The sequence below is a fragment of the Schistocerca nitens genome, chromosome 2 (assembly GCF_023898315.1).
Source record: "Schistocerca nitens isolate TAMUIC-IGC-003100 chromosome 2, iqSchNite1.1, whole genome shotgun sequence".
Classification (NCBI taxonomy): Eukaryota; Metazoa; Arthropoda; class Insecta; order Orthoptera; family Acrididae; genus Schistocerca; species Schistocerca nitens.
Window position 1 is genome coordinate 36845253 of NC_064615.1, and position 23361 is coordinate 36868613.

Below are 23361 nucleotides of genomic sequence, written 5' to 3' on the forward strand. Positions count from 1 at the left end.
CTGGTAGCAGGGCCAGCACAACAAGTCCCTTTTGGCTAATGTTACCATTAACCCTGCAACTAGTGAAATACTGTTGTCCTTCTTCAGGAACCATGGGCTAGTCTGGCCTTTCCACAAATATTCCTCCACTGTGGTTGAATCTACAGTACAGTGATCTGCATTGTTAAAGAAACAAGCCACCCACCTCATTGAGGTCCACAGTTTGGGGGGGGGATCAACATTATACACTGTAAGTTTCTGAAATCAATCAAATTTGTTTGTAAATATAGCAAGAAGGGTTGTGACACCAGGCAGTTTTTTTTCCAGAGAATGAAAAACATGTAATGCAAATATACGGCATTACCAGGTTCAAAGGTAGTTTGCAGATGGTAGGACAGATAGAAGAACTTCATGAATTAATTGCTTAGTACTCAGAAAACTAAGCTCCTATGAGATAAGTTCATAGACTTTGACAACTCAGATTGTTAACATAAAAGTTTCATGAGTGTAGATCTCAGTCAAGTAATAAGTAACAGCAACTAAATGGATAAAACTAACATTTTGGCCATGGTTGCTGTGGCTTCCCTATGGGCCTATTAATGGACAAACTGTGTTAGCAAGAGTCCCTTATATTTTGTTGTGTCTCCTCTACTGTGCATGGCATCATGTCACAATTTTAAAATGTGTTGACTTTATTGATTTGGTGTAGTGGAAAGAGTGAGAAATTTATTTTGACTGATTTCCGGTACTGTGTGGAGAGGGAACCTGCTGTTGCCTATTGCTGAAGCAGTGTGAAGAATGATTGGCAGTCATCAGTAAATGGTATGCTGATTCTTGGGAGTGTGTTTTCTTCATGTGGGTCATTTGATGCTCAGCAGCAGTTTCTCACTGGTAATATCTGTATCAGCCAACGCGCATTCTCCCGACAACTCCCATCATGAAGCCCCTGGGAAAATACATGTTTAAGGAATCCTTTCAGATCAGACTGATAGTTGTCCTCTTAATGTTTACAAGTATTCAGATTTTCTAAAGTCATTCAGGTGGTTTTCCATTTAATTCTCAATTCAGAACCATAACAGAATGGTTATTTCATCAGGGAAATAAATAAGTCAATCAAGATTGAAAGGCATATTACACATTTTTGTGTTGCAATTATAGGACGTGCTCTATAATAATATTCAAGAGTGAAATGAGTTTGTTAGTCTGATCAGTTCATAGCATTAACTGAAAATGATAATACCACAACTAATCAGCAAGAGATATAATGAGCTTGGACATTGTATCACACTTGCTGTTATGAAAAACATAACTGCCAAGTCAGATTTTCATCACTTGCTACTAGCCAGTCATTTGTTTTAAGACTACACATATATAGTTACTAAAAGCTATTAAATACCTGCATGCATTTATATGTTATTTAGTTTCAAAATTTTGAATAACTTATTAATATTATTTTTCAAATTCTCTCCTTACACATTTGATTAAAGAAACATATAATTTTTCCTTGTAATTATTTGTAATAAAATGTAATCACTATGTTGTATTCAAAATCATGGTTTTTTACTTGTTTTTGCTTGTAATATTCTCTTACGTATTATTTAGGAGTATGTTCATACTGATACCACCTGAGACATAAAGATAACTAATGCATTTGATGTCAATTTTATTACAATTTTCTGATTAAAGTAACATAATGGCCATGACAATAACTGTTCACATGGAAGTGTTTAATCAAACACTTCATTTAATTGTGTAGATAAATTTGAAGAACCTCAAAATCCTTTTGCCACAGGAATCATCGAATGACTCAACTGAGCCATTTTACAGCAAAGACTGATCATATTTTATGTTAAGGTATGAGAAAATATTCAGCAATATTCTGGATGCTGAGCCAGCAGTGCCACTATATGGTTAATAGCAACTGTCTTTTTCACAGTAAAATTAAATAAGTATATACTGCAAACACATACTTTACACTAAAATATCTAGAGTTAATCAAAAAGAAACTAACTAAATGAAAACTATATAAAATCATATTCCTGTCACCTATTAATACCTTACCAATAAGTACCAGATGGGAATATATTTATAGTATAAATGTGTCTCTTTATATGAGAATTTACCTGTATCCTTTTGAGTTGTGTCTTTTCAATATTGTGAAGTAATTTCTCAAGAAATTCAAGAATTGGTAATCCAGTTTTTCTTGTAATTAAAGTAATTTGCAGTAAAGGCATAAAATTTCCAGTACTGCCACCAGGCTGCAATGAAAAGGAAAATATTTTATTATTTTTGTAATTTGTTAGTCAACAGGAATGGACTAATTTGTTCCATACCATAACTAAATAGAATTTTGCAACTATTATATTGAAATTGAGAATAATAAGAAAGACATTACAATGACAAGGATTGTCAAAATGTAATATGTAAGGATTCAGTCATACAGTGGGAAGTACAGGAGGTATATCAACCACTGCTACCTTCCACATAGAGGCACTGAGTCACAGACAGGCACAATGAAAGGAATACTAGAAATATTTTTAGCTTTCAGACAGCCATCCTTCAGAAGTAAAACTTTCAAACATTCACACAAAAGCAACTCACACACTCATGACCACTTTCATGGGCAGAGGGGCTTTTGCAACTGGTGATAGTGCCTGTGTGTGTGTGTGTGTGTGTGTGTGAGAGAGAGAGAGAGAGAGAGAGAGAGAGAGAGAGAGAGAGAGAGAGACTTCTACTTCTGAAAAAGGGCTGTCTGCAACTCAATGGCTCCTCCATGTGGCGAGTAGCAATCTATCCATTCCGGATTGTTGTTAAACCTCAACCATAAATATTCATACACTTATATGGATTGATGTCCTGCAGCCATCTAGAACGAAATTAGAATTATGTTAATACTGTCAGCTGCACAAGGGCGTTGATGTAGATCAACGGGGACAGGTGAAAATGTGTGCCCCGACCGGAACTCGAACCCGGGATCTCCTGTTTACATGGCAGACGCTCTATCCATCTGAGTCACCGAGGGCACAGATGATATTGCGACTGCAGGGACTATCTCGTGCACGCCTCCCGCAAGACTCACATTCTCACCTGGTATGTCCACACACTACATTCGTAGTGTCCCACCCCAACACACTCATTACACATAGACAACATACCTCCAAGTCCCGTAAGAGTTCGGGGAATATGTGTGCATCTGCACAGAAGAAGAAGGTCATGGCCGGTATTGCCAGAACTATATACTTATATTGATATGGTGTCTGTTCTTTCGGACATGTGAGTGTTGTTCATAATGATCCCCTAGAGTAAGAGCATAACCGACACGACCAGCAACCATCGAACGGTCAATATAGACAACATCAGAGCCTTGAAACATGGCAAGGATTGAAAGAAAGTGGCAGCGGAAGGCCTCAGGAGGGACTGAGTCCTTTGGGCCCTGTGGCAAATCGAGCCAAAGGCATGGGCGGGGCACACTCCACGGGGGTATATGCAGAGGGGCCCGGAAAAGGGGTGGAAGAGGGAAAACCTCAAGCCCAGAGAGAAGAGCTCTGATGTGAACCGTGATCGTACACGCTGACTGGGGCCGCCGTTCCGGAAGATGGAAGACCGTCTGAGGGAACAGGCGACAATAATTGGGATGCCCGGGCAAGCTACAAACGTGTGTAGCACAAGCGGCCAGTAATCATTGGTGCCAGAACCGCAATGGAGGGACACCTGCCTCCACAAGTATGCTGTTGACAGAGCTTGTCCGGAAAGCTCCAGTGGCGAGTTGAATCCCACTGTGAAGGATGGGGTCCAGCAACCACAATGCGGAAGGGGATGCCGAACCGTAAGCCAGGCTCCCATAATCTAGACAGGACTGAATTAATGCCTAGTACAGCTGTAGAAGGGTAGACCAATTGGCACCCGGCACCCCAGCTGGTGTGACTCACGCAACGAAGAACGTTAAGATGCCACCAACACGTTTGTTTAAGCTGCCAAATATGAGGCAACCAAGTCAACCGGGTATTGAAAACCAATCCCAAAAACTGATGCATCTCCACCACAGCAAGAGGTTCGCAGTCAAAATAAAGCTGTGGCTCAGGATGAACAGTGTGCCGCTGGCAGAAATGTATAACGCAGGTCTTGGCAGCCAAAAACTGGAAGCCATGCGCTACAACCCAAGACTGCGCCTTTCGGATAGCGCCCTGTAACTGATGTTCAGCAGCTGCAATGCCTTCGTCTTAGAGGCCTTCTTCTTTGACTTTTCTCGCTGCTCCTTAGGTTTCACTGGCTGGGAGGACTTCACTGATTCAGTCTCCGGGATAGAAGAGGATCGAGAAGCCCTACGACCAGCTGCTTGTGGGCAGTTATGCCACTATTGAGTGTCATCCTTCCCACTTGTGGAAACCTGGGAAGGGAGGGACCCAAGGGACCCTTTGCGAGTGAGAGGAGCCAAAGAAGTTATGCTTCTCCAGCTTAGAAGCGGGGACAGGCGTCCCCGATGGGTCGGGGGATGTTGCTCCCGAGGTAGGTGGCGCAGGAGCAACAGGGTGGGTAGCACCCCCCATGGGCAAGGGGGCATGTGGAGTTGTATGGCTCAGTGAGCTGACTGGAATTTGCTCAACTAATGGGGCTATCATGGTTGTCGTGGCAGCGGCATATGAGGAAGTCATTCACACAGGATGGAGTCATTCATATTTCCTCTTAGCCTCAGAATAGGTCAGTCGGTCCAGGGTCTCATATTCCATGATTTTCTGTTCTCTCTGTAAGATCCTGCAGTCTGGCGAGCAAGGTGAATGATGCTCTCCACAGTTGACACAGATGGAAAGCAGGGCACATGGAGTATTGGGATGTGATGGGCATCCACAATCTCAACATGTGAGGCTGGAAGTACAGCGGGAAGACATATGGCCGAACTTCCAGCACTTAAAGCACCGCATCACGGGAGGGATATAGGGCTTGACATCACAGCTATGGACCATCACCTTTACCTTCTCCGGTAACGTACTACCCTCAAAGGCCAAGATGAAGGCCCGGGTAGCAATCTGATTATCCTTTGGGCCCCGATGAACGCACCAGACGAAATGAACACCTCAACACTATAAATTGGCGCGCAGCTCGTCATCAGACTGCAAAAGAAGGTCCCTATGGAAAATAATACCCTGGACCATATTTAAACTCTTATGGAGTGTGATGGTAACTGAAACATCCCCCAACGTGTCACAAGCAAGTAACCTTCTTGACTGTGCAGAGGATGCCATTTTTATCAATAACTGACACAGAGCGCAGTTTGGACGAGCCCTCCAACTCCCCAAATTTGTCCTCTAAATGCTCTACGAAGAATTGAGGCTTTGTTGACATTAAAGACTCCCACTCAGCTCTCGTACAAACTAGGAACCAGGGCGAATAAGTGTCACTGCCATCCTGAGCCTTACGCTCCTCCCACGGTGTGGCCAGGGAGGGGAACAATTTGGGATCATAATTCTAAGCGTTGAATTGAGCCCGAGAACGCTTAGAGACTGCTGGCGGCTGGCCACCAGCAAGAGGTGATGTACCACGCTTCATTGCGGGTCATTCGCCCTGATGCCATCCATTCCGACAAAGAGCCCTCCCCAAGGGCACCACCCAGCCACAGCAAGGGCCACCTGGCAGGATGGCCATTGCCAGGAGTCCTGATGCCCCAGGGAGATAGGCATCTATTCCTTGGCATACATGGGAGTTAACGGTGCAGGCATCAGCAGAGCAATCCCTGTGTTGTCAGGGGACTACAACCAACAGGGTACATGGCGGCCCCACCACAATGGACTGGCTACTGTGCTGGATATTAGGTGCAAGGAAGTCCATGGTTGTCGGTTCCGCAAAAAGCAATACTGTACAGTGCATGGTGGAAATCGCACCCAGGAATGTATCCTCGCCCAAGAGATGGAGAACAAGTGGGACGGCAATGTGACTATGAGAAAGCTGGCTAAAGGTCTCAATGCATGATGGACACAAGGCACCATGTAAGGCGCCCTTCCCCAATTGGCTCGCTCTTCGGAAGAATTTGGAAATACGGAGGTCAAACCTGAGAGGGGACCATCACATAGGTCGAAATGTTTGAGACTCCTTTTAGTCACCTCTTGCAACAGGCAGGAATACCGTGGGCCTATTCTAACCCCTGAACCATAAAGCCAGTAAGGTGTACAAAGAATAAGGTAGTGGGTTTGTTATCTGAAGGTCATTGGAAAAGATAGTGTTCAACAGCGGCAAGGCGATGGGCGTGAGGGATGTATGGGGAGGTGGGATCAACAGTAGTGAGCAGGGATCCAGGAGGTAAGGGGTCGGGATGATGGAGGGCTGGTGAAAGAAGTGATTGGTATCTTTAACAAAGAATCTAGATTTTGGGCAATTGGTTGAAGGTGTTGGTCAATCTGGGCCAAAATTCTGTTAGTGGGGGCACAGTAACCAGCCACAATGGGGAGTCCTGAACTGTAGGGTTTGTGGAGCATGTAGAAGGTGTGTGTGTTGGGTGTCATAGGTGCTGTGGCCTTCTCCACCAGACATCACGGCGCCTAGAGTATCAGCAACCAAACTGACAGCCTGCAGCCATGGGTTGCCTACCTCGCAGGCACGCTGAAGCACTACACAACCGACAGGCAATATTGATGAACGGCCACAGCAACAACCACAACAACAACACCACACCAAAGACACCAGTGGCCACCAGGGGCCACTACCGGGCCACATAAACATAAGGGTGAGGTCACTGCAGATCCCGGAACTATTTTCATACGTCAAACCACATGATAGAAAATAGTATGTAGTTGTGATCTGAAGAAGGATCACTGTTTTGTGTTGGTGTTATACTTGGAGAATTTGTTTTGGTTAATTGAACAGTCCAATAAATTGTTTTCGGACTTTGATCGTTAGTTTTTTTTGCTTATGCAGACATATCAGTGGCGACGAGTTGGTTTGTAGTTTTCACGCATTTGTTGCTTGTTCTCCTCCATGGCAGAGGTTATTCTGGGAATCGATCAGCCCTCGGCACGCGTCCTCACGCTTTTAGCGAGTATGCAGCAGACGAATGAATTTATTATTCAGCAATTGCAGGCTCTGTCTGCTGCAAGTGCTCCGTCTGCTACCCCACTCGTGGGGCTGCGGGCTACGCCTCCCGCTTTTCCTAAGTTTGACAAGTCTTTGGAGCCTTGGGGCAATTATGTAGCACGGTTGGAACAACATTTTTTGGCGCATGACGTCGTTGGCGCGTGTTTCTTCTCGCCTATGTCGGTCCGGAAATATATCATCTGTTGCAGCAGTTGCACCCCGACACAGAGCCGCACACTCTCTCGTATGAACAGTTGACTTCAGTTTTGTTGGAGTATTTTGATTCTCAGGTTCACACGGCGGCTGCCTGTCATAAGATTTTTTGTTGTCGGAAGCTCCCCACCCAATCTTACAGGGAGTGGATTGCCACACTTTAAGGCCTCTCCTGGGACTGTCAGTTTATTTGTGGTAACCCATCACATAAACAGTCGTATGGTTCGGCACTCATTCGGGACATGCTTATCGTACATGCTCCGAATGACTCCTTGCGGACCGTCCTTCTTAAGTTGAAGGATCCATCGTTGGATACTTGCTTAAATGTTGTCCGTGCTCATGAGCAGTCTACTCGCTCGTCGACCGAGTTGTTTCCCCCAGCGCAGGTCTTTGTCGCACACTCATCGCAGCGCCAGTGCACCCCATAGGTGTCTCGCAGGTCCCCCTGTCCGGAGGGCCCTCCCCCATTCCCAGATCCAGGGGGCGCGGCCGCTCCACCACTGGACGGTGTCGGTCGCCCCAGTCACAACAGCGGCAAGGGTTACCGTCCTGTCGGCAACAAGAAGTGTCTTTTTTTGTGCCTCAGCTTAACTACTACCACCATTTTATTCCACATGCTGTGGCCTAGGCGGAACCTCTCCACCGTCTCCTTCGGAAGAACGTTGTCTGGGACTGGTCTCCGGCTTGTGATAGGGCGTTTCGCCGTCTGAAGGTGGCTCTCCTGATGCCGGCTTGCCTGTTTCCGTACGATCCCGCATTGCCTCTCACATTGGCTGCTGACGCGTCTGACTACGGCATCGGGGCAGTGCTGTCTCACATCATCGGCGGGGTCGAGCGCCCGGTGGCTTTCATCTCGAAGACGCTCTCTCCGGCTCAGCGGAAATACAGTCAGATCTAGAAGGAAGCGTTGGTGATCATATTTGGCTTCAAGAAGTTCCACGATTTCATATATGGTCATCGGTTACCTTGTACACTGACCACAAACCGTTGGTCTCGTTGTTCAGCTCTACGTCCACCATCCCCACCCGGTCTGCTCGCCGGCTCCAGTGTTGGGCTCTGTTCCTCGCTGGTTATTCCTACGAAACCCGGTTTCGGGCCACGGCGCGGCATGCCAATGCTGACCATCTATCTTGCCTACCAGTGGGGGGCAACCCCGTGACTTGTTTCCACTTGGATGCTGCTGAAGCCGACGCCGTCGCTGCCAAGCTGGTGGCTCGTCGCACGGCTGAGGACCCTACTCTCCGGACTTTGCTGCACTATGTCCAACAGGGGTGGCCATCGGACAGCTGTCACCTGTGGTCTCCAGAGGTCCGCGCTTATTGGCATCGCCGCCAGGACCTCACTGCCCATGATGGCGTCCTCCTCATCTCGGGAGATGCTGATCGTTGGAGGGTGGTCCTGCCTTCCTCTCTCCACCAACGTGCCTTAGAACTCCTTTACGTGGGACACTGGGGTTTCGTCTTGACCAATCACCTGGCGCGCCAACATATCTACTGGTGGGGGATGGACGCCGATATCTGTCCGTCGTGCCAGCAGCAGCAAGTGGCACCACCGCGCCGCCTCGTCCCATGGCCGGATGCTCCTTCTCCATGGTCCTGGTTACACCTCGATTTCGCGGGTCCTTTCCTTGGATTTTCCTGGATTATCCTGATCGACGCTGGTAGCGGGTTCCCTTATGTCTCCCGCATGACCTCGATGACGTCCGCACAGACCATCCAAGCGCTTTCCTGCATTTTTGCAATTGAGGGTCTTCCGGAGACGCTGGTGACTGACAACAGCCCTCAGTTTACCTCAGCCGCATTCAAGGCTTTTTGCACCACCTTGGGCATCCGCTTGATTCACACTGCTCCTTTCCACCCGGCGTCCAACGGATTGGCCGAACTGTTCGTTTGCACCTTCAAGGTCCAGATGTCCAACCTGTGGCCTCTCCACTCCATGGACGATGCCCTTAATATCTTTCTGTCTTGCTACTGCTCTACCGTCCGAGAGGGGTCTTCCCTGGCCGAAAAGCTTCATGGCTGCCCTCATCATTCCGCCTTGTCTCTCCTGTATAACCCTTCACCCCGCCCGGCGCCCGCGCGCTCGCTGCGGTCACATTTTTGTCCGCAGGATCCAGTCTGGGCGCTGGTCTTCACCCGCAACCGTTCCCAATGGGTGCCCACCCAGATATCGGCTCTCCTCGGTTGGGTGATGGCGGCTGTCGTCCTCGCTGATGGGTCTGTCTGCAGTAAGCACATCAATCAGCTCCGCCCTTGGTGTGGGACGCAGCCCGCTCCGCAGTTGTAGCCGGATCGCAGCGGGATTGTCCCTCCTCCCCCAGCTGGGCCCCAACCACGGCTGCCACTGCTTCCGCCGCCTCCGACTCTGCCTCCGCAGCCGCCGCCGTCTCCACCGTCTCCTGGATTGCCGTGGGCGGTCGCTCCTGAGGCGGTCCCTACACCCATGGATGTGGATGCCTCACATAGGGCAGGGTTCTTCTCTTCCGCCGACCCAGGGCCGGACGTCGACATGGGCTAGCCGCCCACTCTGGCCGGTGGGAGTGACGGGGTGGGGTTGGGGGGGGGGGGCTGGTGGGGAGGTCTGCTGTGGCCTCCATCCGACATCACGGCGCCTAGAGTATCAGCAACCAAACTGACAGCCTGCAGCCGCGGGTTGCCCGCCTCGCAGGCACACGGAAGCCCTACACAACTGACAGGCGATACTGATGAATGCCACAGCAACAACCACAACAACAACAACAACAACAACACAGCAAAGACATCAGCGGCCACCAGGGGCCACTACTGGCCCACATAAACATAAGGAAGAAGTTGCTGCAGATCCCAGAACTATTTTCACACATCAAACCACGTGATGGAAAATAATTCCGAGGTACTCATCCGTTGAATATTTTGGCTCTGGATTTAGCAGAGTGTTGATAGGGAGTTCTGGGGGCTGTGGCAAGTTCAAAAAGGCAGGCAGGCAGTGCCTGGGTGCTATAAGAGGTTGACAAGGAGGAACACTGTGGGCAGGATAGGGGTTAGATAGTGGTGACCCAAGGAGCAATAGGATATCAACAGGTTGGATCACATGTGGAGTTAGTGTCTGAAATGCTCCTCCAGGTGCTGGAGGGCAAGGGATTCAGTCCATACTTCCATTTTCATTAAACCCACTAACCATCAACAGCACCTGCATTTCAACAGCTGTTAGTCCTTCCAAACCAAAAACTCTTCCCCATACAGCCAGACCACCAGGAGACAGCATATCTGCAGTACCAAGAAACCCCTGCCCCATATGCTGAAGGTTTCACCAAGGCCTTCACAGGCACTATCCGCTACACATAGTTCACAGACAGATCTCCCATGCCATTTCCCCACACATAACCGATCCTCCCACCACTCTGAGAACCAGCTACAAAGTAGTACCTCCTTCATCACCCAGTACCACTATGGACAAGAAAAGCTGAACCACATTCTTTGTCAGGGTTTTGATAATCTGTCCTCATGCCCCAAAATGATGGACACACAACACAAGATCCGTCCCACCCTTCCTAAAATGGTGTTCTGTTGCCCACCCAAATTCTAAAAAATCCTACTCCAACCCTATTCCACTCCAAATCCTAACCCCTTTCTGCAGGAATCATATACCTGTGACAGACCCAGGTGCAAGACCTGCTAAATTCAACATCCAGTACTTCCTATTCCAGTCCTGTCACAGGCTTATCCCACCCCTTCAGAGGCTGGGCCACCTGTGAAGGCAACCTTGTCATATACCAGCTCATCTGCAATCATTGCACAGCTTTTTATATTGGTATGATTATCAACCCGCTGTTCACCAGGATGAATGGCCACCACCAAACTGTGGCTAAGAGCAAAATAGACTGCTGTGTGGCATGATGTGCAGTTGACTGGGGAACAATCAAGAATGGCGGTGACGCAAGGTTCGGTCTTGGGTCCTCTGCTCTTCTTAATACATATTAATGACTTGCCATTCTATATTCACGAAGATGCAAAGCTGGTACATTTTGCTGATGATACAAGTATAGCTATCACACCCAACAGAAAAGAATTAACTGGTGAAATTGTAAACGATGTTTTTCAGAAAATCAGTAAGTGGTTCTCATTAAACTTTGACAAAACACAGTACATACAGTTCCACGCAGTAAATGGAATGACACCATTAATAAATATAGACTTCGATCAGAAATCCGTAGCTAAGGTAGAATATTCAAAATTTCTAGGTGTATGCACTGATGAGGGATTGAACTGGAAAAATCACACTGAAGATCTACTGAAACATTTGAGTTCAGCTACTTATGCTATTAGGTCATTGCAAATTTTGGCGATATTCATCTCAGTAAATTAGCTTACCATGCCTATTTTCATTCTCTGCTTTCGTATGGCATCATATTCTGGGTAACTCATCCCCACTCCACCAAGAGTGTCTTTTCGCCGTCCACCTAACCTTCGTAATCTCTTGGCTCATCCCTATGAAATCCCCAAACCACCTTCCCTACCCTCTGGCTCCTACCCTTGTAACCGCCCCCAGTGCAAAACCCGTCCCATGCACCCTCCCACCACCACCTACTCCAGTCCTGTAACCCGGAAGGTGTACACGATCAAAGGCAGAGCCACGTGTGATAGCACCCACATGATTTACCAACTGACTTGCCTACACTGTGAAGCTTTCTATGTGGGAATGACCAGCAACAAACTGTCCATTCGCATGAATGGACACAGGCAGACAGTGTTTGTTGGTAATGAGGATCACCCTGTGGCTAAACATGCCTTGGTGCACGGCCAGCACACCTTGGTACAGTGTTACACCATCCGAGTTATCTGGATACTTCCCACTAACACCAACCTGTCAGAACTCCGGAGATGGGAACTTGCCCTTCAGTATATCCTCTCTTCTCGTTACCCACCAGGCCTCAACCTCCGCTAATTTCAAGTTGCCGCCGCTCATACCTCACCTGTCATTCAACAACATCTTTGCCTCTGTACTTCTGCCTCGACTGACATCTCTGCCCAAACTCTTTGCCTTTACAAATGTCTGCTTGTGTCTGTGTATGTGTGTGTGTGTGTGTGTGTGTGTGTGTGTGTGTGTGTGTGTGTGTGTGTGTGTGTGTGTGTGTGTGTGTGTGTGTATACCCATCCTTTTTTCCCCCTAAGGTAAGTCTTTCCGCTCCCGGGACTGGAATGAGTCCTTACCCTCTCCCTTAAAACCCACATCCTTTCGTCTTTCCCTCTCCTTCCCTCTTTCCTGATGAGGCAACAGTTTGTTGCGAAAGCTTGAATTTTGTGTGTATGTTTGTGTTTGTTTGTGTGTCTGTCGACCTGCCAGCACTTTCATTTGGTAAGTCACATCATCTTTGTTTTTAGATATATTTTTCCTACGTGGAATGTTCCCCCCCCCCCCCCCCCCCCCCCCCCTCTCTCTCTCTCTCTCTCTCTCTCTCTATATATATATATATATATATATATATATATATATATATATATATATATATATATAAAAAGAAAGATGATGAGACTTACCAAACAAAAGCACTGGCAGGTCGATAGACACACAAACAAACACAAATATACACACAAAATTCAAGCTTTCGCAACAAACTGTTGCCTCATCAGGAAAGAGGGAAGGAGAGGGAAAGACGAAAGGATGTGGGTTTTAAGGGAGAGGGTAAGGAGTCATTCCAATCCCAGGAGCGGAAAGACTTACCTTAGGGGGAAAAAAGGAAAAAAGGAGGAAAAAAGGACAGGTATACACTGGCACACACACACATATCCATCCACACATACAGACACAAGCAGACATATTTAAAGACCCTCTGTTATATTTATATATATATATATATATATATATATATATATATATATATATAATAAGTGTCATGTAATATTTTGTGTAATGTAATATCTTGTATAGACACCTTTTATTAACCTGACACGTTCCACATCATTACGAAGTGTCGTATTCATGATCTATGGAGCAAGCACTTATCTAATCTAGCTGAATGTGACATGCATGATTTCAATGACTATTTTGCAACTCAGGCCATTTGGATCCTGGCAGTCTTCATGGCTCCGTCTAGTCCCTGCATGCTCTGCCACACAATACTCTTCTGTTCCCTCACCCATATGTCACTATCCTCTCCAGATTGTTGCTTTCATTCAATGTGACAGTTCTATTCCCATTCAAGCTGCTGGAAATGGAAATCCTATGTGTGAGGTGTTGTTGTGAAACATATCACAGTGATGAAATGATGTGTTGCACAAGCATTTTTCAAACCGACAAATGATGATCACCACTATAAAAAACTTGTTTTCTTAATGTATCAGGTAATCTAATGTTTGGGTTTATGTTTTATTATCTGCATGTATCACGAGATGATTCAAGACAGCATATCTGCATGTCGGAACAATGATAAAAATTTTATCATGTTCACAGTATCTACTGGTGAGGCGGTTTATTCCGTGTCATTGTTTCTTGCCTTGGAAGTACAGCATGTACCATGGAAGGACAGCTGTGACAATGCCTATGACATCACAGGGACAATTGAAAACTTGTTATGTAGATATATCCAATTGACATCTGTTACTGAATACAGAATATTTTTGTAATTTGTTGTTATCAATGTTTTTGTAATGTTCCGCATCATGCAACAGCTTTGTAATACACAATTATTGTAAATAAGAGTACAATATATGAGACACTGCTAATGAAAAGCCTCACATTTATTTTGGTGCATGTCCAGGCCACTGTGACTAGTGTCGCCTATGTGAATAACATCCTGTGACCTGTAGCCATACCCTTTCTGCACAACACCCCTGACATCATTTTTCAGCAAGAAAATGCATGACCACATGTTGCTGCACAAACATGTGCCTTTTTGTTGTCACAGGATGTCAGCCTTTTTCCCTGACCCACCTGCTCACCAGACTTGTTGCCAATTGAAAATACGTGGGACATTGTGAAACAACAGGTCCACCGCTGTGACCCAATGCCAACCACCACAGATGAATACAGTGCTGTTGGATATATCACAGGACACCATTCACACCTTATAAATGTCAATGCTACGACACATGGACAGATGAATGCAGTGTGGATAGTTATACTACAGGACACCATTCATGCCTTATACACGACGATGCTATCATGCATGGAACAAGTTATCAGAGCTCATGGTGGACCCTATGTCTACTAGGCAGTGGGACACATGGTGACTGAAATGCTAATCATTTTTGCAGAACATACTAATGTATATGTCCCACGAATACGAATGTCCTATATCTAGTCGTTCAAAGTGTTCTGTTTTTTACGAACATGAGTGTATCAAAAGCAATCATGATAACCACAGACTGTCCAATCTGCATGTGATGCCATTTTGCAACATTTATTTGAATTCCACCTGTGCTTCAGAAAAATAAACTAAAACTAAACTCCTCCCAAACAGGCCATGAGGTATTATCCGTGGCTGTTGAGAGACTAGTTGCCCAGGTGTTATCTTAATATGGTGCACTGTGGTACGCAGCACTTCACCTAAATGGCCACTAATTTCCTGTCAGGTTGCTACTATAATCGAGCTACTGGGTCAGGCCAATATATTGGTAGCACCTGTGCCTACAGTACCTGTTATCAGCTCACTGTTCATTATAAGCTGTACCATACTGATATTTATCTCCAGCCTTTGATGATGAATAAAACCTGCTCCCAACATTGGCTCAGCTCCATTTGCCAGCACAAACTTCCATTTGAATTTTTTACTGACATTCAGGTCAACTATCAGCACCACATGATCAGTGTCTGTTGTTATAGATGAATTATTGTCTGTCTTAGGGTGGAGGGGCGTGACTATCATTGTGTTCTCACTTTGCCTAAATGGTAGCATACCTATGTCTGAACCCAAGTCAATTCCAGATAGCAACTGTCTGCTTTCTTTGCTTCTCTTGTGCCATTTGTCCATCTGCTCGATTCTGCTGGAAGGATGGATACCTATCTTCTTCATTTTGCTTGGTGCAAGTCCAGTTACCAACTGTCAGTGATGATGGCTGCTTCTGCTGTGTGTCTATTTGGCATTTCAGACTTTGAAGCTGTTCATTAATGTCCATCTATCACTTACTCTGTATAGCAGCAGCCTTCTCAAAGCTGGCATCATCAGCTACTTGCGTCACCATCAAGGCATTCGTTTGCTTACCACTGTGTAAAATTTGTCTACTACTGCAAGTACAGAGTTAACTGCACTTCTCTCACACACAGTACAACAACTGTCTTCACTAGTAACAGTGGTTGTATCAACCACACATGGTATAATGCTAAATTAGACATTACTTCTTCTTCAACAATCCTTCTTAGGTGCCACCAGAACCCCAACTGCATTCAGTCACTGACACACTCACTCTGTAATATCTGCTGCATATGTTACTCCAATGATTTGCACATCTGCCTGACTATAGTCTTCCACAAGTGGAGCTATTGCTGCTCTGAAGAAGACTTCAATATAACATCCAAAACAATGGTGACTGCTCAAGCATCCAAACTGTTAACTGCCACTGCACATTTTGTGTAATCACTAATAATGGTGTTTTGTGTAAATGTTATTTTTTTCTGGTACAAACTCCAGAATCTGTTAAGTTTGTGGAGCAGAAACTGTGTTGGCGTCAGTGGGCAAACTGCTTTCCCATGGGAGGTTAACTTAATGACCTTTCATGTCCTGATTTGAACTGGAAGGAAGTCAATTTGCTTTTGTACATCCTTTGGCAATTGAAAAAGATGTGTCTCCATCTGTACATGTTTGACTTCATGCCGTAAAGTCACCATTGGACGTTGTACATTTTCTGGGGTCCCTGCACTTTCTCACATTTCAGGGGTTACCTATTTATAGGATTTATCCATAATTAAATGTCGTCTTCTTCACGTCTGCTGTACAGCGAACTACGTAAATTTAAGTATTAACTGTGTTTTTCTTACATTTCACTTCTTTTTCTGTGTATTTTTGCTTTTAGGAAGCTTTAATTTTCGAGTACTAGTAACAGTGTTCTATAGATTTCGTGTTTGTTTTTAATACAGTCCAGAGACTGGTAGTGCTTATTTTCATTGTTTCAAACAAGAAGTGTCCAGTAACCACAGTTTAGTCAGCTATCAGCTGCCTTTAGTGAATTAGCAGTATAGTTAAAAGTTGATTAACTCTCTACAGTAAATTGTTGATTTCTTAGGATGGGTAGGATGTGTGACTGCTGTGTACGGATGCAGGAGGAGTTAGCTACTGTTCGCAAACAGCTGAACGTGTTGATGGCCGTGGTCAGCCGTCTTCAGGCTGCTGCCCTGGATTGTAGCGGCAGTGGGGAGTCTGGTGCGATGCATGGTACACCCCACGTGTTACATGCTTTACCCTTGGTCCCTGCTGTCGAGACATCTTTGCAGGTACCGGGTGCAGTTGGGCCACCCTCTCCCCAAGGGGAGTGGCGGGTTCTGCGGCATTCGCGTCGCACGAGGCAGAGGGTCAATGTGGAGGCTGGCCATGTGGCATCGCCCGCTCTGCCTGTGAGTGGACATGTGGCCGCTCCTTCGGAAAGGTCTGAGCAGGCACACATGGGAAGGGGTTTATTAGTGACTGGGAGCCCCAATGTTAGGCGGGTGATGGAGCCCCTTAGGGAATAACAGAAAGGTCAGGGAAGAAGGCCAGTGTTCACTCTGTCTGCTTGTTGGGGGGTCTCATCCGAGATGTGGAGGAGGCCCTGCCGGGGGCGATAGAGAGAACTGGGTGCACCCGACTGCAAATTGTTGCTCATGTTGACACCAATGACTCCTGCCGTCTGAGTTCAGAGGTCATCCTCAGTTCATACAGGCGGTTGGTGGAGTTGGTGAAGGCGGAAAGCCTAGCTCGCGGGTGGAATCTGAGCTAACTATTTGTAGCATCGTTCCCAGAACCGATCGCGGTCCTCTGGTTTGGAGCCGATTGGAAGGCTTAAACCAGAGTCTAATACGATTCTGCGGAGATCTGGGGTGCAAATTTCTCGACCTCCGCTATCAGGTAGACAAATGTAGGGTCCCCCTGAATAGGTCAGGTGTGCACTACATGCAGGAAGTGGCTAAAAGGGTAGTGGAGTACGTGTGGAGTGCACATATGGGTTTTTTAGGTTAGAGAATTCCCTCCCTAGGTCCGACAAGACGCCTCCTGAGACACGACAAGGTAGTAGTAGGCAAAACGCAACAGGAATGACAATATTAATGTGGTAATAGTAAACTGCAGGAGCGTCTATAGAAAGGTCCCAGAACTGCTCTCATTAATAAATGGTCACAGTGCCCACATAGTACTAGGGACAGAAAGTTGGCTGAAACCAGATGTAAACAGTAATGAAATTCTAAACTCAGAATGGAATGTATACTGCAGAGACAGGCTGGACAGTGAAGGGGGACAGTGAAGGGGGAGACGTGTTTATAGTGATAAAAAGTGCAATAGTATCGAAGGAAATTGACGGAGATCCGAAATGTGAAATAATTTGGGTGAAGGTCATGGTTAAAGCATGCTCAAACGTGGTAATTGGATGTCTCTATAGGCCCCCTGGCTCAGCACCTGTTGTAGCATAGCAACTGAAGGAAAATTTGGAAAATATATCAAGTAGATTTCCCGACCATGTTATAGTTCTGGGTGGAGTTTTTAATTTGCCAGATATATACTGGGAGACTCAAACGTCTATAACGGGTGGCAGGGACAAAGAATCCAGTGAAATTTTTTTAAGTGCATTATCTGAAAACTACCTTGAGCAGTTAAACAGAGAACCGACTCGTGGCGATAACATATTAGACCTTCTGGTGACAAATAGACCTGAACTATTTGAAACAGCTAACACAGAACAGGGAATCAGTGATCATAAAGCGGTTACTGCATCAATGATTTCAGCCGTAATTAGAAGTATTAAAAAAGGTAGGAAGATTTTTCTGTTTAGCAAAAGTGACAAAAAGCAGATTTCAGAGTACTTGACGGATCAACACAAAAGCTTTGTCTCAAGTACAGATAGTGTTGAGGATCAGTGGACAAAGTTCAAAACCATCATACAATATGCATTAGATGAGTATGTGCCAAGCAAGATCATAAGAGATGGAAAAGAGCCACCGTGGTACAACAACCAAGTTAGAAAACTGCTGCGGAAGCAAAAGGAACTTCACAGCAAACATAAACATAGCCAAAGCCTTGCAGACGAACAAAAATTACACAAAGCGAAATGTAGTGTGAGGAGGGCTATGCGAGAGGCGTTCAATGAATTCGAAAGTAAAGTTCTATGTACTGACTTGGCAGAAAATCCTAAGAAATTGTGGTCTGATGTCAAAGGAGTAGGTGGATCAAACCAAAATGTTCAGACACTCTGTGATCAAAATGGTACTGAAACAGAGGATGACAGACTAAAGACTAAAGACGGCCAAAATACTACATGTCTTTTTTCCAAAGCTGTTTCACAGACGAAGACTTTACTGTAGTTCCATCTCTAGATTGTCGCACAGATGACAAAATGGTAGATATCAAAATAGATGACAGAGGGATAGAGAATCAATTACAATCGCTGAAAAGAGGAAAGGCCGCTGGACCTGATGGGATACCAATTCGATTTTACACAGAGTACGCGAAGAAACTTGGCCCCCCTTCTTGCAGAGGTGTACCATAGGTCTCTAGAAGAGCGCAGCATTCCAAAGGATTGGAAAAGGGCACAGGTCATCCCCATTTTCAAGAAGGGGCGTCGAACAGCTGTGCAGAACTATAGACCTATATCTCTAACGTCGATCAGTTGTAGAATTTTGGAGCACATATTATGTTCAAGTACAATGACTTTTCTGGAGACTAGAAATCTACTCTGTAGGAATCAGCATGGGTTTCGAAAAAGATGATTGTGCGAAACCCAGCTTGCGCTATTCGTCCACGAGACCCAGAGGGCCACAGACATGGGTTACCAGGTAGATGCCGTGTTTCTTGACTTCCACAAGGCGTTTGATACAGTTCCGCACAGTCATTTAATGAACAAAGTAAGAGCATATGAACTATCAGACCAATTGTGTGACTGGATTGAAGAGTTCCTAGATAACAGAACACAGCATGTCATTCTCAATGGAGAGAAGTCTTCCAAAGTAAGAGTGATTTCAGGTGTGCCGCAGGGGAGTGTCGTAGGATCGTTGCTATTCACAGTATACATAAATGACCTTGTGGATAACATCGGAAGTTCACCGAGGCTTTTTGCGGATGATGCTGTGGTGTATCGAGTGTAGTATATCGAGTGGGTGTAAAAATGGAAAATTGTACTGAAATGCAGGAGGATCTGCAACAAATTTACACATGGTGCAGGGAATGGCAATTGAATCTCCATGTAGACAAGTGTAATGTGCTGCAAATACATAGAAAGAAAGATGCTTTATCATTAGCTACAGTATAGTAGGTCAGCAACTGGAAGCAGTTAATTCCATAAATTATCTGGGAGTAGGCATTAGGAGTGATTTAAAATGGAATGATCATATAAAGTTGATCATCGGTAAAGCAGATGCAAGGCTTAGATTCATTGGAAGAACCCTAAGGAAATGCAATCTGGAAACAAAGGAAGTAGATTACAGTACACTTGTTTGCCCACTGCTTGAATACTGCTCACCGGTGTGGGATCCGTACCAGATAGGGTTGATAGAAGAGCTAGACAAGATCCAATGGAGAGCAGCGCGCTTCGTTACAGGATCATTTAGTAATCGCAAAAGCGTTACGGAGACGACAGATAAACTCCAGTGGAAGACTCGCAGAGAGACATTCAGTAGCTCGGTACGGGCTTCTGTTGAAGTTTCGAGAACATACCTTCACAGAGGAGTCAAGCAGTATATTGCCCCCTCCTAAGTATATCTCGCGAAGAGACCATGAGTATAAAATTATATTAGAACCTACACAGAGGCACACCGACAATCTTTCTTTCCACAAACAATAAGAGACTGGAATAGAAGGGAGAATTGATAGAGGTGCTCAAAGTACCCTCCACCACACACCGTCAGGTGGCTTGCGGAGTATGGATGTAGATGTAACATGCTAATAATTCAATGACTCAACAGTACTTGACTGAAATGGTTTTCTACTCTCACAGTTAGGAAAATACAACTCGACAACTGCTAGTAAAAGCAGAACTGTCTAACTCAAAGAATAAAGAAAACAGTAACAAGAGATAACAAGTCCAATGAACAAATATATGCATTTTTAAACTCTATCAAAAGTCTATGCTTCCCACACAGTTTAAAACCCAGAAGAATTTTAGGAAAATAATTCAACTTCCATGACAAAGAATGTGACCTGGCATTCATACAGCAATCTGTGGAAAGGTTGCACTGCCATCATGTTGACCTATGCTCTTCAGTCATCGTTGGTCCCATTCTTGCAGGATCTTCTTCCAGCTGCAGTGATGTCAGAGATTTGATGTTTTACCAGATTCCTGATATTCAAGGTACACTCCTGAAATTGTTGTACAGGAAAATCCCCACTTCATGGCTACCTCAGAGATGCTGTGTCCCATCGCTCGTGTGCTGACTATAGCACGATGTTCAAACTCACTTAAAACTTGATAACCTGCCATTGTAGCAGCAGTAACCAATCTAACAACTGTGCCAGAAACTTGTTGTCTTACATAGGCACTGCTGACTGCAGCGCTGTATTCTGCCTGTTTACAGTCTGTTTCCAGAACTGCAGGTCAGGGGAGACTTACTGTACAGGATGAGAAGACTTCCTTCTCATCCCTTACGGTAAGTCTCCCCTGACCCGCAGTTCTGGGTGACTTTCCCGAAACCTACCCCTTTTCCTAGACCTTTCCAGTCCTTTTCCTTCGACCTTCTTCCTTCCCCTTCAACCCTTCTGCCTGAAGAAGGAGCCACTGGCTCCAAAAGCTTGACAATTACAACAGGCTTTCACATGTGTGTTCTGCTGCCGCTTAGGGAATAGATTGTTTTATCAATCCAATTAAATAATTTTGAAAGTAACGTATGAGATTTATAGTTTAGTAGAATCTTGGGAGTGTGTCTCTTATTTCGTAAATCAAACGATGGAAGTAATTGTGTGGGGAACCAGTTGTGAGCAAGATCCAAGCGGTCGGGACTTCCCCGTGGACGTGGGGACATAGCATCGCTGCCTAGTTTTAAGTGAAACTTGTAGGAATTTGTGATAAAACTGCCATAGAGCATTGCTGTAGCTAATGCTGGCTGGTATCGCACTGTCGCCATATGTGGTTATAGCAACATGTATGCAAAATGACTGCAAAATGGTCTCGGCATGCTCTGTGAAACCACCCCTATGCAGCAGCAACAGCAGGAACTGGCAGAATGGTGTCATCACACCAGGGCAAGAACCATATTATGCGCTACATGATCAGGTGCTGGATAATAGTGCAACAAAAGGTCCCCAGAGCAGTATAAATAACTGCTAATTTTTGGACAGATGCATTCAGAGCCCAGAGGTACTACAGCAATGCCAGGGCTATGCTAAATGACTAGCTGCAGCGATGGGTTAGAAACTTATTCACGGCAGCTGCCTCTCACGCTAAGACCACCCTGTGGGACCTGCTGTCTGCACCTGCCACCTCCCAACTCCTGACAGGGGCAGCGGATCATGTCCCATGGAATGCAATCTTCCCTCACCACCTCAGAAGATGTGAGCTGTGCCTGAGTTACCCAGATGTTGGTGTTCACTGCAGAGGGCAGACACGGCAAGAAGTAGTAAAGCACTGCTGACGTCAGGGTCTTGGCCAACTGATAGACTGCTGGCCACTGTTCAGGCTGCTGTCCACACCGCAGGGTGCCCATGTGAGTCCTACAACAATGGAGCAAAAACCAGATGTCTGCTGACCGTTGCCAGTCTCCATGCCAGATTGGGGCATGTCTGCCTCACATCGTCAATGACAAATGTGTACTTGAAGATTAGTAAAGTGTTTTTCTCAACGATGAGACTGTCACTGGGCCCCACCAACCCGACATTCCATCTACTACTCCCCGGGCCCTGCACAGATGACATCTGTTCACTTAACAACTTTCTGTATAGGAAAGACCACAACCAAACTACCAGAATGAAGGAATGTACGCAAGAGAACTGTGAACAGCCAGTAACTAGTTTCTTAGAATGGTCTCTACAGTATGACTTAAGAGGACCCAGCATAGGTTTCCATGTATTGTGGAGATAGGAATTTGCTCTCCAATACACATTCCTGAATTGCATCCCAGGTGGTCCAACCCATACTCCAGCCTCCTTTCCTACACGGTATTTGTTGGAACTTTATCTTATTACAGTCTTTTTCTTAATCTCCCCCTCTTCCTAAAAAAAAAGAAACAAACACACACACACACACACACACACACACACACACACAGATATTCAATAGCCCCTTATCTTTTCCATTTCCTCCTTTCTCTTTATTCTTTCCAGTTTTCATTTTCTGTTTTGGTTCTAATCAATCTTCAGTTCTCACTCCATTCCTTCCATCCTCTATGAACTGATGCTGTCACAGCTCTTAAAATTGTACTTTTTACTCTTTGAATCATTTTCCTTCATCTTTTTTTTTTTTCTTCTTTCCCTCTTCATTAACATGTGGGTCCTTCTTAAGTTGGCATCTGACTGACCTTCTTCCCTCTCTCCCTTTTCAACATCCCACAACTAATTTCTCATTTCTTACTGAAGAAGTTACCAATTGTTCTGAAATCTGAGAGGGCTGTGTGAGATCATCTCCTGAATATAAGCACTGGCCAGCATTTCTGTCTCTCTGATTTTGTAACGATTTTTTGGCGCTGAATTTTCATTTTTAAACTCTCAGTTATTTGAGACTTACCATACCATTATGCCTCGTTTTAAATTCTTCAATGACAGATAAGATACCCAAGTTTAAACAGTCTTGAAATTCTTGTTCCGACAATTTCTCATTCACTGCAGCCTGATAAAAAGAAAAGGTTTATTTACTGTAAATATTTCCAATTTAAAGAATACTATATCTAAAAACATAATCCAAAACAAAACAACCCCCAGATGACAATGAACAAAAGTCTGTCTCCAAGAAGTCAACTGACTGACAGATTCCTTCATTTATTGAACATCTTGCACTATCGATTCCACCATGAAAGAGAAACCATAGA

General features: G+C 45.3%; 1 protein-coding gene across 1 annotated transcript in view; it reads right to left on the reverse strand.

Annotated features, from left to right (window-relative positions):
- LOC126235706 (meiosis 1 arrest protein-like) overlaps window positions 1-23361 on the reverse strand; it is a 173168-nt gene that overhangs the window by 106902 nt on the left and 42905 nt on the right. Inside the window, exons 3-4 of the mRNA XM_049944466.1 lie at window positions 23061-23162; window positions 2103-2237 (exon numbers count right to left, since the gene is read on the reverse strand). Of these exons, the coding sequence (XP_049800423.1) occupies window positions 2103-2237; window positions 23061-23162 (237 nt within the window). The remainder of the gene's footprint in view (window positions 1-2102; window positions 2238-23060; window positions 23163-23361) is intronic.